This window comes from Dicentrarchus labrax, unplaced genomic scaffold (assembly GCF_905237075.1).
Source record: "Dicentrarchus labrax unplaced genomic scaffold, dlabrax2021, whole genome shotgun sequence".
Lineage (NCBI taxonomy): Eukaryota > Metazoa > Chordata > Actinopteri > Moronidae > Dicentrarchus > Dicentrarchus labrax.
The window spans coordinates 12,926,465-12,939,957 of NW_026136701.1; the positions used below are offsets into that span (position 1 = coordinate 12,926,465).

At 41.2% G+C, this 13,493-nt stretch overlaps 1 protein-coding gene across 3 annotated transcripts in view; it reads right to left on the reverse strand.

Moving 5' to 3' along the window:
- Nucleotides 1-13,493, reverse strand: part of LOC127365242 (ephrin type-B receptor 1-B) — a 148,630-nt gene that overhangs the window by 76,621 nt on the left and 58,516 nt on the right. For all 3 annotated transcript variants that reach the window (XM_051403155.1, XM_051403146.1, XM_051403138.1), the window contains exon 3: nt 10,340-11,021. In XM_051403155.1, coding sequence (XP_051259115.1) covers nt 10,340-11,021 — 682 coding nt within the window. The remainder of the gene's footprint in view (nt 1-10,339; nt 11,022-13,493) is intronic.

Sequence of the window (13,493 nt, forward strand, 5' to 3'; positions counted from 1 at the left end):
CAAAGGCAGCATCTCTGTATCTCAGCCCATCTAGCTCCCCCAGAGAACATTCTAGACACAGCAAATCCATTTGTTTGTCAGCTTCTGCCTCTATTCGGACTTGGACTAATCAGATATCATTCTCTTTGAGAAGCATACCACTGTGCAGTCTGGCCTGGCACTACAGTAATACTGGCCCGGCACTAAGATAACATCTCTGCTCTTTCAGACAGGATTTTTTGCATTTGTTAGCACTGTGTATAGACATGACAAAACAGTATTAGAGGTGTATCTATAAAGGTGTCTCCTTCCGTATTAGTCACCAATTACAGATGAGCCTTGTGGTGGGTGAATACAAACTTACTTCCTGTTGAAGGGGTGTTGTCCAAGGTGTCTTGAATTGGTTGAGGATTATTAGGACATTATTGTTAACTGCAAAATGTTCCTTGGGGATAACTGCCAATCAGCTTCAAGGAACATAACATCCTGTTTTTAAAAGCATCTAATCCAAGCCTAGTAGTGCAACACAGGTGGAAACCAAGGGAAGATTACTTGATTGTGCAAAAACGAGACTCACGATTGACAGTTCTTAAAAATGATCAAAATCTATGCAGCATAACCAGCGCCTACATTACAAGAATAACAGAGACATTTATGAAGGAAGAGGACACTGGTGACACACCTATATCTAATAGAATAATGCATATCCATTAGTCTGTGAGGCACTAAATAGCCTAAATTCCATTGACAATGATTCTAATCTGTGTCTGTAAAAAATGTTTAGTCTCCTCCAAAGCAGAGGAGAACAAGCACATGCAGTGTACCAGAGATAAGGGCTATCGCTCTGATAGGTAGCACAATGTTTTAGTCAGTCATCAGATTTCATGTATTGTTTGAATTGGGTTTCACGTCATTCAAGCTACTGCAACAATGTGTGCAAAGGTTACACCTGTGAGCACAAATTGAAGTCTAACAAGTCTGTTGATGCTGCTGATTTAATTAGTCAGGCCTGAAATGTTTCGATTGCTCAAAATGCAGATTTGAAACAGATGTACAAAATAACAGTGTCATTTTTTGATCTCATCTTCCTTTTTTTGATTTTACACTGTCTCTGTGAACTATGGCACTTAAAAAATGCAATCAGTCCAATACCTCCTAACAAGACATACCGTCCACTGCAACACGTAGGCAGCACTCAACCTGTTGACACAGACTGTGTTCCGACTCATCACGCATTGAAAGCATGATGGGTGTGTGATGGGTTTTCATTACAAAATGCAGCCAAAAGGAGACTGAGAGGTTAGCAGGCTTGATTGGACTATATAAAACCACGCATGCCTTGAAGATTTCATTAAAGTCGAGTTGCCCCAACTGATGAGGATATGGTAAGCTCTAACCTCATCTAACACACACACACACACACACACACACACACACACACACACACACACACACACACACACACACACACACACATACATAGAACTAAATACACATGCACATGCATAAGTGCCACACAGATCTGACTACATGTCTGGCTATGCTAATTCCGGTCTGGGAGAAAAGCTGCAGCCCCCCAGCCAGTGTGGGAACTCAGTAAACAAATGGAGCACAAAGCACAAAGTGCTCAAAGAGAGGATTACGAAGTCGCCCTCTTTCTCCTTTTATCACATTGCCTCCCCAACACACACACACACACACACACACACACACACACACACACACACACACACACACACACACACACACACACACATATAGATAGACACACACTCCTCCTTTCCACTATCTTGCTTTCAAGATTCAATATTCACACAATGTCTTCTCCAGTGGGCGTTTTCGGAAGACAGCCATAGCAGGGGGCCCTTGGCATGAGGAGTGACAACAAAGCCAAGATCAATAATTTGTCACAGAGATGTGTCTGCCAGATTGAGCTTCATAGGCTCTTCCTGTCTGTCAGTCTGAAAAGAGACATTTCCTCTGGTTTCTGCAGAACCACATGCCTTGACCCTAAACAGTGCACGCTGTGTTTACTGTCAACGAAAACATGCAATTAAACGCGCACAATGACATAGTGCAATGTGGATTATGGGAGTTGTCTAATTACTGGATAATTGCATATGGTAAAGGTCTTGAGGTTGTGTTTGATATGACCTGCCCAGTTATAGAGAGCCAAGCTGGTCTAGGATAATGCATAGTGTCATAACATAGATTACACAGACATAATTCTTCACGTATGTTCAATCAGAGATACTTAGGGAGCACTTAAAGTGGAACTGTAATGCTGTTTGCTTCAAGTGTGCAGGAATTAAGGCAAACATGATTAAGTTATGAAATTGGACATGCAAAGTTCAGCTTGAGGTGATGGAAATTGTGTGTGTGTGTGTGTGTGTGTGTGTGTGTGTGTGTGTGTGTGTGTGTGTGTGTGTGTACATGTGTTCATGTTTGTGTGTGTGGATTTGTGCATTTGCGTGCAGGCTTCCCACAAAGGAGAGCAAACATCTTACAAGCTTTGACCTAAAGTCCAAAGATTTTGAGCTTTGAATTGATTTCAAGCGCCCATGTGGATTGACAGAATCAACCCAAAGCATTCAGAGATGGATTTTCAGCTTACAGGATTTGCTTATTGCAAAACTCAATCTCACAATGCTGACTGTATGCTGGGCAGGTTTAAACAGTCCATCTACGGCAACTGTAATCTATACGCTCTCTCAACTATACTCTCAACTATTATAAGCACAGGCTTGTAACTTTGAGACCCCTGGAAACAGCCTGAGAAAACAAATTTACACTCTTGAAGCGTTAAATTATGTACTGACTAAAAGGTCCATTTATCAAACAAATTACAAACCACGTATTTTCTCTTCTTACAGCTAGACAGATAGTTTGGGTTTCATTTGCCAAGGCTTTGATCAGTCTGAAATTTCTGCTGCCACCTCAATACAAAAGAACGGGATTTTTGTTTGTGGTCTTTAAAAATCAATTTCATTATTACTCTTAAATTACTTTCAACAGCTTTCATTTTGAAAAAAATAGAATCTATGAGGGACTGGAAGATGGAACAATTCCAAAGAAGGATATCTCAAAACTGGTCAAACAAAACCAAAATGATTTGCAAGTTTACATGACTAGATACCACTGGAGGTAGTTTAGGAAATATGCTTTTTTATAAATGGGGAGAACCGACGCTTTAATCTGCTCCAGTAATAGAAAATGTGGACCTTGTTCCAGCCTGATAGGCTGCCACATTCTTCTTGGTTGCTTTGTAAACTACTTCTCACTGCATGTGGAATAAACAGAGGTATATTGGCCTTACTATAATTGCAATTCAATTCTAATTAGATCGTCAGTCTGCAAGTTCCACAACATAACCTTGACTAATCCACATCCATCATCCTGCTGCTGATAACCCCCAGGAAGGGATGAGACAATTTCCTAGAATTGAATGTGTCCTACTGCCGTCAAACCAAACAGACTTGGCTGTGTTATTAGCGGAACAGTGAATATTGATGGACAGTGATGAGGGAGAAGGAGAATCAACAAATGGGGGCAATGGAGAGAGGGTAGTGTTTGTACTCTTTCAACAATGTGTATGTGTGTGTGTGTGTGTGTGTGTGTGTGTGTGTGTGTGTGTGAGGGGGGTGTCTGTGGAGACGCTCAACATATCTCCTCATTATCTATTGGAGCTTACTCCAGAGGGGGGAGAGCAGAGAAAATAAGAAGGGGTGAAGAGAGCAGAAAAGTACATGGAGAGAGAAGACAGTTTTGTACGTTTGTTTCTCTTGACATTTAAGTTTTGGTCCCTTGTGAGATAGAAACAGACAGTTTTCCACAGCACTATTGATGATGTCTTTGTTTTGTTCTTAAATGTGCAATCATAACTTAAAGCATAAGGTGAGGGATTTGATTGATTGGGGTCACAGTTGGGGTGAGGGGGTGAAGTGGAGGCCCTAGTGCTGGGCTTTTGTGTTTTGCCAGTGAGGATGACATAGGCAAATTAAGCGGAGCCCCAGCCATCTGCTGAATGTTAGAGGTCCTTTGTCTCCCTGTGTCCTTGTGTCTCTCGCTGGCCTCAACACCCAGTGTCCATCACTGACTGAGGAGAGGAGTAGACATAGGGACTGAAATCCTGACTGAGACTGAAGTAGAGTAAGAGAACTGAAAAGGATTTGGAGAGTAAGATTGGAAGAGATGTCGGGTCAAAGTGGAGCCTTCGTGAAAAAGTTCCTGTGCAGCAACTAAGGGAAAGACCAAGTGAGAGATGACAATGAAAGGCTAAGAAATAAAAGCCCAGTGACCAAATACATGGACTGAAAGGGACTGAAGGTTAGAGAACCAGACAAAAAAAAACAGCAGCTGAAAGGAAAGACAGAAAGAGTGAAAAATAATAGGACTAGGAGTATGTGTTGCTCCATGGGGGATAAGAACAGCTCTGTGTGTGGTGGGTATTTCCATTATGTGCGGACAAAATCTCTGAATTCCCCTTGCATTATTAGGGACCGACTCTGTCGTTGCAGTGAGAGCAGCGCATCTGTGTTTGGGGTCATTACAAACACTCTGTTTGGGCCTTAAATTCAAAGAGTCTTTGTTTGGGTCACACTCTTTCACCGCTGCTCTCTGCCATCCCTCTATTCAGCCCATTGAGAACCATGGAAACAAGAAGTCTTTCACTCTCTGCTCTTTCTTACAGCTTTTCTCTGTCTCTTCCTCCCACTACTCCATTTTTGTCTTCATCACACTGGTCCTCACTGCCATAGGACTAATAGGAACAGGAAGAGTCAGACGCTTACTTAATTGGGCTTCAAGGTGACTTAGTAGATCTTGGTGGGTGTTTGTGTGTGTGTGTGTGTGTGTGTGTGTGTGTGTGTGTGTGTGTGTGTGTGTGTGTGTGTGTGTGTGTGTGTGTGTGTGTTTGGAGCGTGTGTGCTGGTGAGTACACATGGATGCTTCTCTGCAAATGAAGTAAACTCTGTGGAACGGAAGTAGACAAGGCCAAATGGGCTGGAATTGGCTCTAATAGCTTACCAGGCCTTTGTGGGTCCTGTCTGCCAGATCCTTTACACTCAGACAAGACAAATAAAAAAGTAATCAAAGCCTCAGTGGAGCCAAAAACTGTAAAACTAAAAGTTTACACTAAGTAGCCTCCAATGCCAAACTTTAAAGCTCTAAACAAATTAAAATGTCTGGAGAGACTCAGTGGTTGTATGTGTTTCGGGTATGCTTTGAAAGAATTATTGTCTTATTTCGCTTAGATTCTCCAATCTCTCTAATACAGAGGAATGAGCCAGCTGGTTGGTATCCATGACAATGAACTCTGTAGGGGTATATATTGGGGTTTATAAGGTTTTAGGCTAGGGTTAATAATGTGCCTCGAACACTACATTTTAAAAATGCACACATGGAAGACCAAATGTGTGTGTCTGCGCGTGTGTGCTCGTGCCCCATGATGGCAGCCATTAGACAGGAGTAAGGCAGCCATGATGAATCGGCACTTAGCCCAGGGAAGCGCACTTGCTCAATGGGCTGTGAATCTCCCGCTGCCACTGTCAGCCTGCAGAATGTTAAATAAAGTTATTTGAATATTTGTAATATTAATGTGCCAGTGTGTCAAAAGCCCGCTGGAGCCTAACGGTGGGAGAAAATATGAGAAGATTCATATTGTCATGTAGACCTATAGGACTGCTCTGGTGAGGGATTTACGGAAATACCTGACTAAATAAATACATAATCATGGGCTGTGCATTACATTATAAGAATGGATGGGATACGATAGAGTTCCATGAATAGTTAAACCAGAAAATATTATGGATAATAATGATAGCAATTATGTTTCTTATCATCTTATTTTGCTAGTATCCAATTCACATCCTTGCAAAAATCAATAGCTGAAACAATGCTCCCTCCCTTCCAATACTTTTACTATCCTCTGTCCTCAACCCAGTCTCAAAGTCCATGCAGGCGTGGAGACTCTGAGCAGCTATGTGCCTTGCATAGGAATGGCCCACTGAGGTTACAAAAAAAAGGAGCAATAAGCTTTGAGCATGGTTAACCAATTACAAAAGAAGACAAAATATAGTAGAGGGCCTCATAAAATAAGACTGCCAGCTTTATAGACTCCAGGCAGGCATTTATCAGCTCATAGAAAATTTTGTTCCCCAAAGGAAAAAGCGTGAATAGCAAAATAAGGAACAAGCAGTCCAAACTTTTGAATTGCTCTTCATAGTATGTAATTTAGCCCTGTTTATTCTGAAGCAATTCCTGCCACATCATTCACTTGTAAGAGTTTAAACGTCAGAATAATTAGCTTACTAGGGAGTTTTAATCACTTCATATATGAGAATACAAGCAACATTAAAGTGATCAATGATTATATCAGACTATTAAAAAAAAAAAAAAAACACAGAGAGATGGATGTGAAACAAACCTAATCAAGGTGATTCTCAGCTGGAGACCATGACAACGACCATGAGAGGGTCCACTAAAACCATCCAATCAGTCTTTCTTAGAAACTTGACTTGAGCAGGACACACACACAAGACAAGCTTTGCGTTGGTGGAGGTAGTGGGGTGCTATTTGGAGTGCCTCCGCTCGATTTAACAGGGAGGTGATAAAATATTTAGCAGATTGCTTACATAGCCAAGGGGGAGAGGGGAGAGAGAAAGAGAGAAAGAGAGAAAGAGGGAGAGGAAGAGAGAGAGAGGGATACCCAAATGGCTTGTGTGGGAGCTGGGGAGCTGGTAATGAGGATGGCATGCTGGCATCATCGTTACAGAGCACAACAACTCTACATGTTCTCTCTGCCCAACTGACAGCAGGCAATACACACACACACACACACACACACATACACACACACAGAGACACCATGCTACCTGTCACTAATTAAAACATATAGATTAGAGAAAGTGCAATCAAGTACACAGGGAGGCTCTCTCTCTCTCATACACACACGCACACGGACACCCAGTAGCAATTAGAGGGTTATTTTCTCTATCATGAAGAATGACTTCTATATTCCAACAAGTAAAAAATCTTTCATTTGTCACTTAAAAACAACACTCAGAGAATACTACTATGCAGAACTAAACATATCAAAAAGTAGGGATTTGTGCAAGATTAATAAATGTATGTGACTGCCACAGCCACTGTAAGTTTTGTTATGCCATATATGGTAGATTGATGTTGTGTTTTGCTTTTGTCGTTTTATGTTAGTGTGCATTAGTGTGCACATACTATTGTCCTCAGGCAGTTTAATTTCAAGTGAGACAGATTATTTTGTCATTAGCTTTGTTAAGCCAGTTAATTTTAATGCATAATGTTTACGGTCCCACACCAACTATTCACAAATACAGAAAAATTGACAATTTACACATATTGTTGAGTGGGCAGACATTGGTGTATGCACTTTATTTTCCCCATAACATATAGCTTGCCAATATCCCAATATCAGACTGTTTAGCATAGCTAAAAACAGAAGCAATTTATTTATTTTTTTTTCCCACTGCTTTGAAGCACCACAGTGACTTCCCTTTCCTATGTAATATCTTTCCTTCTCATGTTGCTCTCAATGAGGAGCATTATTTCAGCATGAAACTGCATGTTCTCATATTCTTTTTGTTCCTGTTCCTGTTACTTCATCTCTAATGGGCAATTACTTCAGACCCAATGCTGAGGCCATGTTATTGCACCAACCCCCAATTGATTGGTTGCCCATTCTACTCAGCTTCCACAAGCACTTTAAGGTTAGATTTCCTTGTTTAAATAATGGATTGCAAGCCCATGAAAAGAGACTGCGTGGAAAATAAAAGGTTGAGATTGCTCTTATTGGAGGGGCCTTTCAGTGGAGATGAGAGGGGAACAGATTCCATACAAGTCTCCAGAGAGTCAGCTAGTTATGAGAGACAGAAATGGCAACATATTTTTTTTTCTCTTTAAACTCTGATAACTCTGTTTCTCTATGCATGCATGCTTGTTTGCAGGTTTGTGTTTGTATCTTGAGGCTTAAGGTCAACACAACACTACACAACATTTAACAGGTTTATATGACTTTCTACAGCTACACACGAACAACTCCCTCCCTCCACAGGCTGTTTTTCATACCTCCCATAATGCTACATTTCAGTCAGAGAGAGACATGTCAAACTTAACACAGCAGGAAGTCTACTTGCTATGGGTACTTACAGGAGGAAGTCAGAGGGATTGTGGGAATTAGTGGAAATATACGTCTCCTCCACTGTTCAAAGCGACTTTGTAGCGCACAGTGCCTACCGGGGGACTGTGTACTGTATGTGCATTTGCCTGTGTGTGTTTGTGGTGTTTACAGCAGTGCCAAAGCCCCCCACTAACACAAGCCAAAACAAGCCTCCTACACTCGAGGATACCTAAGGCTGCAATTACTGCTGTGAGTGTGTATGAGTTTGAGGTAAATAATGGCGGAAAAAAGGAAATTCTGGGGAGAAAAGATGGACAAAAAAATTATGGATCAGCATCAAGTAAGTTTGCAGGACAAAAAATATTCATACATTAATGCCTGGAGGTTTGTTTGCATTAGAGGACAGGCAAGGTTATTTGTCACCTTTGCTATAAAATCCCCGTACTGAACCATGCCTAACATGTTTAACCTTGAAACTAAAATATATCACATACACTAATGACTCAAATATATAGCCACAAAGTAAAACTAGTCTGTAAATTATTTATTTATTACGTCTCTTCAGTCATAAAGTAATCTTCAGGGTGGTTTTATTACATAAAAGTACATTAAGGATAAAAAAGGAAATCATCTGAGTTACAGTATTTCGAAGTTAAACACACTGTACCTGACATAACATACTGCCAAAAAGGTATATAAATATCTACTGTAATGTATAAATGACAACTAGGAACAAAGGCACAGATTTATTTAAAACAAGTTTGTTAAGTTGGTCCTCTAAGTTGGAGGTTGCTTGAATTATAAACTATTTTCAATAGCGTATCAAAAGCAGAAATTATTATATTTATATCATTACAGGATCTTGTTTAGCTCAAAATGCTGCCACATATTCACCTATTTTTTTTCATCAGTTTGAAACTCTCTGTTAGACATAATGATTCTGAGGTTGTTTAGAATATCACACTACTCACGTTCCTTTGAAAAATGCATTAGAATAAAAATTCACAGTAGGCAAACTAAAGCCTTCTATCTGTAAATTATTAGTTGCACATAACGCACTGAAATATTTTTTCATAGGTATGGGTTAGGCAACAAAGTTCCTTTAAAAAATATGTGAATTAAATTGACTTTGCACTGAAGCAAAATACAATGATCATAGAAAGTCATGCAAAATGAAATGACCTGTGAACAATGTAAAACACAGTTTTGATGAAATGATAACTTCCAGTAATGAGCAAACTAACGGCAACCAACTTTGCCATGTCATTTTCATTTGAAAGTCATTCCACCTTAGCCAAGGACTGTGTGTGTGTGTGTGTGTGTGTGTGTGTGTGTGTGTTAGTGTGTTAGTGTGTGGGTGTGTTTTGCGTAGGACATAAAGCAATGCGAGAAGGATACAGTAGACACAGTCACACACTGGGCTTTGTAGATATGTGGCACTCTTATATCTGTTTATTGATCAGAGCAGATGTGCGTCAATCAATCTTATCTGGGCTCCACACACTCTCCAGCTAACCTCCAGAGGCAAGCCAACCAATACTGCGCCATACTGAGAGCCCCAAGCCACTCATATTATCATCAGACACCTTGAGCAAATTCTCTCTTTGTACGTGTGTTTGAGTGTGTGAGAATAACGGGGTGCAGAGAGTAAAGGTGCATTAGAGGACAGACAGAAAGAGAGAGAAAGTGATAGCTTGAACTAAAAACCCAGATTAACCTCATCTTTATGTATGCATTATTATCTATTCCTTAGAACTTAGTCTTCTGCACATCAGACTGAGGCAGAATCAAACCTCTCGCCATCTGTAAAGTAGGCTGCACAGAAGGCTGGCATTCGCTACAGATTAAGAATCAATGCTAATGTGCCTTTCTAGTACACCGGAGGTGGATGTGATCAAGGAAGAAGTACGACACATCATGCTCAGCAAAACGCATGAAACACAATCAATTCAGCCGTTCCAATGAAGTGGAAAATCTATGATCCAAGGTACGCTGATGCCTTGTTATATGCACGCCTAAAATAGAACAAATTCATGTCGCCTGTCTTCACTCAAGTGATTTGTTCTATTATGTGTAGTCCATCATTTTAAAAGAGAGTGAATGATGAACTGAAAGAATTTGAAAGTAGGGTGTTTGCAACTAGAAGAGGTTACACTTTCAAATAGAATCTATAGGATCTTTATGAAAAATCTAGTTTTATTGACTTACCTCGACATACGTTGCCATTGTCAGGTTCAAATCCAGCCTTGCATGTGCAGCTACCGATAGGAACCATCCACTCTCCGTCCCCATTGCAGTAGAGCTTTATAGGGACATCTACTTCCTCTGAGTTAGGGATGCAGATTCCTCTGGCAATGACCAGGGAGGTGCTCTCAGCCCCTGTCATGGTCTCTGGAAAGATTGCAAAGTTCTGGACCACACTTGGGCACTTCTTATAAAACACCCTGACTGACAGCAGAGACATACAGGCGCCATAGTCCTGGAAGGCAAGGTAGAAGCCATTTTTAGACAATGGTCCAAAGCTCCGCACTTCTGTGTTGACCTTCATCAGGCGTCCACCAAAGTCCACCTGCGAAAAGCTTTCATCTGCAGCAATGGTGTCCACCTTGAGGTAAGGGGCCTCCATCCAGAAGGCAGTGCCTTTCGTGGCAATGACAGCATCAGTTTCATAGTAGTAGAGGTTAAAGGTCTCCTTGCATGACCCAGGGACGTTGGGGATGGAGCTGCAGTCGCGCACGGTGAATCGAATCTCCACATAGATGCGCTGTGCTCCACGCCGATCAATGAAGGTAGTGAGGAGCCAGTTGTTTTGACTGGGCTCAAAGACATTACACACCTGGTAGGTCCTGATGGTGTTGAGGTTTTCATCATAGCCACTCACCTCCTCCCACTACAAAAAAGACAAAGAGAGAGAAGTGTGCACATAAATGATTAGTTAATTATTGGTGATATATCTGTGGAACTTTCTCTGAATGAAAATGCTAATACTGGCTGAGCCACAAAGAATTTGTACACATATCAGTAATCTCCCCAAAGCACTAAATTTGAGTCTACCTCCTGGATCAACAGAAAGGAATCAGCCCATCGAGGTTTGGGTTTTATTTATCCATTGATAATACACAAATGTCCTTCTTTTCTGAATTATAAACAATTCCTTAAGTGCAGCAACAGAAAAAATACCATTTTGCTTTCTTGTTCTCTGAATACACTCAACATTTATAGTATATGTATTGCCACTGCATAAGCACAAACCCAGTAATTACTTTGGATGCGCTGCTATTTGCCATCTATGCCGAGCGTGGCTGGGCATTGAGTTGATGCATTATAAAATATGGTGTGCAACAAATTCAAAATTATGCACTATTGAATTACAATTAAACAGACGGGGTCTACTACATGGCAGCCAAGAGGCGGTCTGATGGAAAAAGCCTTTTTCATGCAGACCAAACTGAAATACACTGCAGGTCGTTCCTTGCAGGTGTGACCCAGAAAGTATGTTGGATGAGCATCAGATGCCTCTTGGGTTATAAATCTAACAAATCATAATGAAAATGTGCCATTAACTTTTCGCTGGAATCACTAAGAATCGGGAGAGAAATCATTGAATTAAAAAGAGCTTGCATATGAGCTTGCTTTCAGATGAAAGAGTAACTGTCCAGCTGCTCAAAAGATGGTCACGACAGACAATCTACTAATATTCTAAATATATTTCAGTTTGTAGTTGCTATTTTTATAAAGTGTGTGTTATACAGCAAGAGTAAAAGAGCAAAATATAAAGGCCTCATGCATTGCGAGAGTCACAAAGACATTAATGTGAAACAGTTTTAGAAATGTTTCCTCTCAGATGACTTCCACTGTCTGTAATAATACCATTCTTTTTACTCCTATTCGAACCAACAGCTTGGCTCACAGATTTATTTCTCCAAAATCCCACCCCACCAATGATCCAAACAGCTGTAGGCGAGGAGGAGTTAATGAGGTCTATAGTGGAGTGAGTGGGCCTCAAGTCAGTTCATGTTTCTTGTGTGCATATATCTCCTGGTGCTTCCTCCTTCTTCTGACCTTTAAAGCCCCAGCTGCTCAATCAGGCCTAATGGAGAGGAGAAGACATCAGCTCTCCACACACAGCCCCAGCAACTGGTCTAATGATGGAAATGATTCCAAAATCTTGTTAGATGAATCCATAAAATCATGTGAGACGAGATACACAGGATGCATGTGAACCACCAAATTTCAGGTTTGAAAATATACAAAAACAATGAAGATGGTAAAACTATTTGGTCGAGGGAATACAAAGCAGTATCTGGAGAAAAGCAAGAAGGTTTAGGTCATGTGGGGGCAAGGAGAGGGAGGGGTGAGAAGACACGTGGGGGACAGTGACACTGCTGACATGATAAATGAGTTTACAGAAAACTGAGGTGCAAATTAAACCCTTTTTTCACCGCTGCTCCCTCTGTGCCCACTTCGCTGTACTCTCCTCTCCCTCTCCTCTCTTCCCCTTCTGCTCTCTTCTCTCGTCTCTGCTCTGTAATGACCATTCATCAGCATTACAGGAACCTGTCCCTTTCAGCACTGCCTGTTCATTAATACAGCCAGCCCTAGGCTCCTCTGCACCCGTCTGCTCCAGTCTAGGAGGGGGTCCTCACTGCCCCTCGTCTAGCCAAATGACCACCATCTTTCACGCCAGAGAGAGGCCTGAGGCGTCTCTGATCATGCCCGTCTGAAATCTGTCCAGAAATTCATTGGCTCATATAATAATGAACTACAATCTTTCTATCTTCCTTGGTAGATGTTTAGTGTCACCATTGTGTCAAAGACAAACAAAACTATTACAGGTGGATCAGTTTCTTCATATCCTTTCAGCACATTGTATTCATCTGCTGTTCACGTCTGCGTGTGTGTGCGCTCACAGAACGTGCTGTTTATAATTTGATGGTTTACCGACCACATATTGATTTGCTGGCTGTTGTTTTGCTGCTGAAAAGCTTGAGGCTACATGCCACATTTCTGCTTCTGTAGGTCCAAAACATTTGATTACCCCGTGTATTATCGTTGGAATCCATTCTTTAGCATCGTTATCATTTGCTCAGTTCTAGCAACATTAAAATACATGTGACACATGCATTTAAGAGGCGAGGACACTCTATGTAAGAAGCACATGCCCTACCGTCACATCAATACTCTCCCTATGTCTCCTATTTCTATGTCTTTGCTCTTCCCGAGACCTTTTACATCATTTAAATCAAATCTATCTCCTGCACTGCTCGGTGACATCTCCCTGACCTTGCCAGAGAAGAGAGAAAAGAGAAGGCATCATCACCTGTCACCTTACTGATAATGGAATTCCCTGGTCCCTCCATCC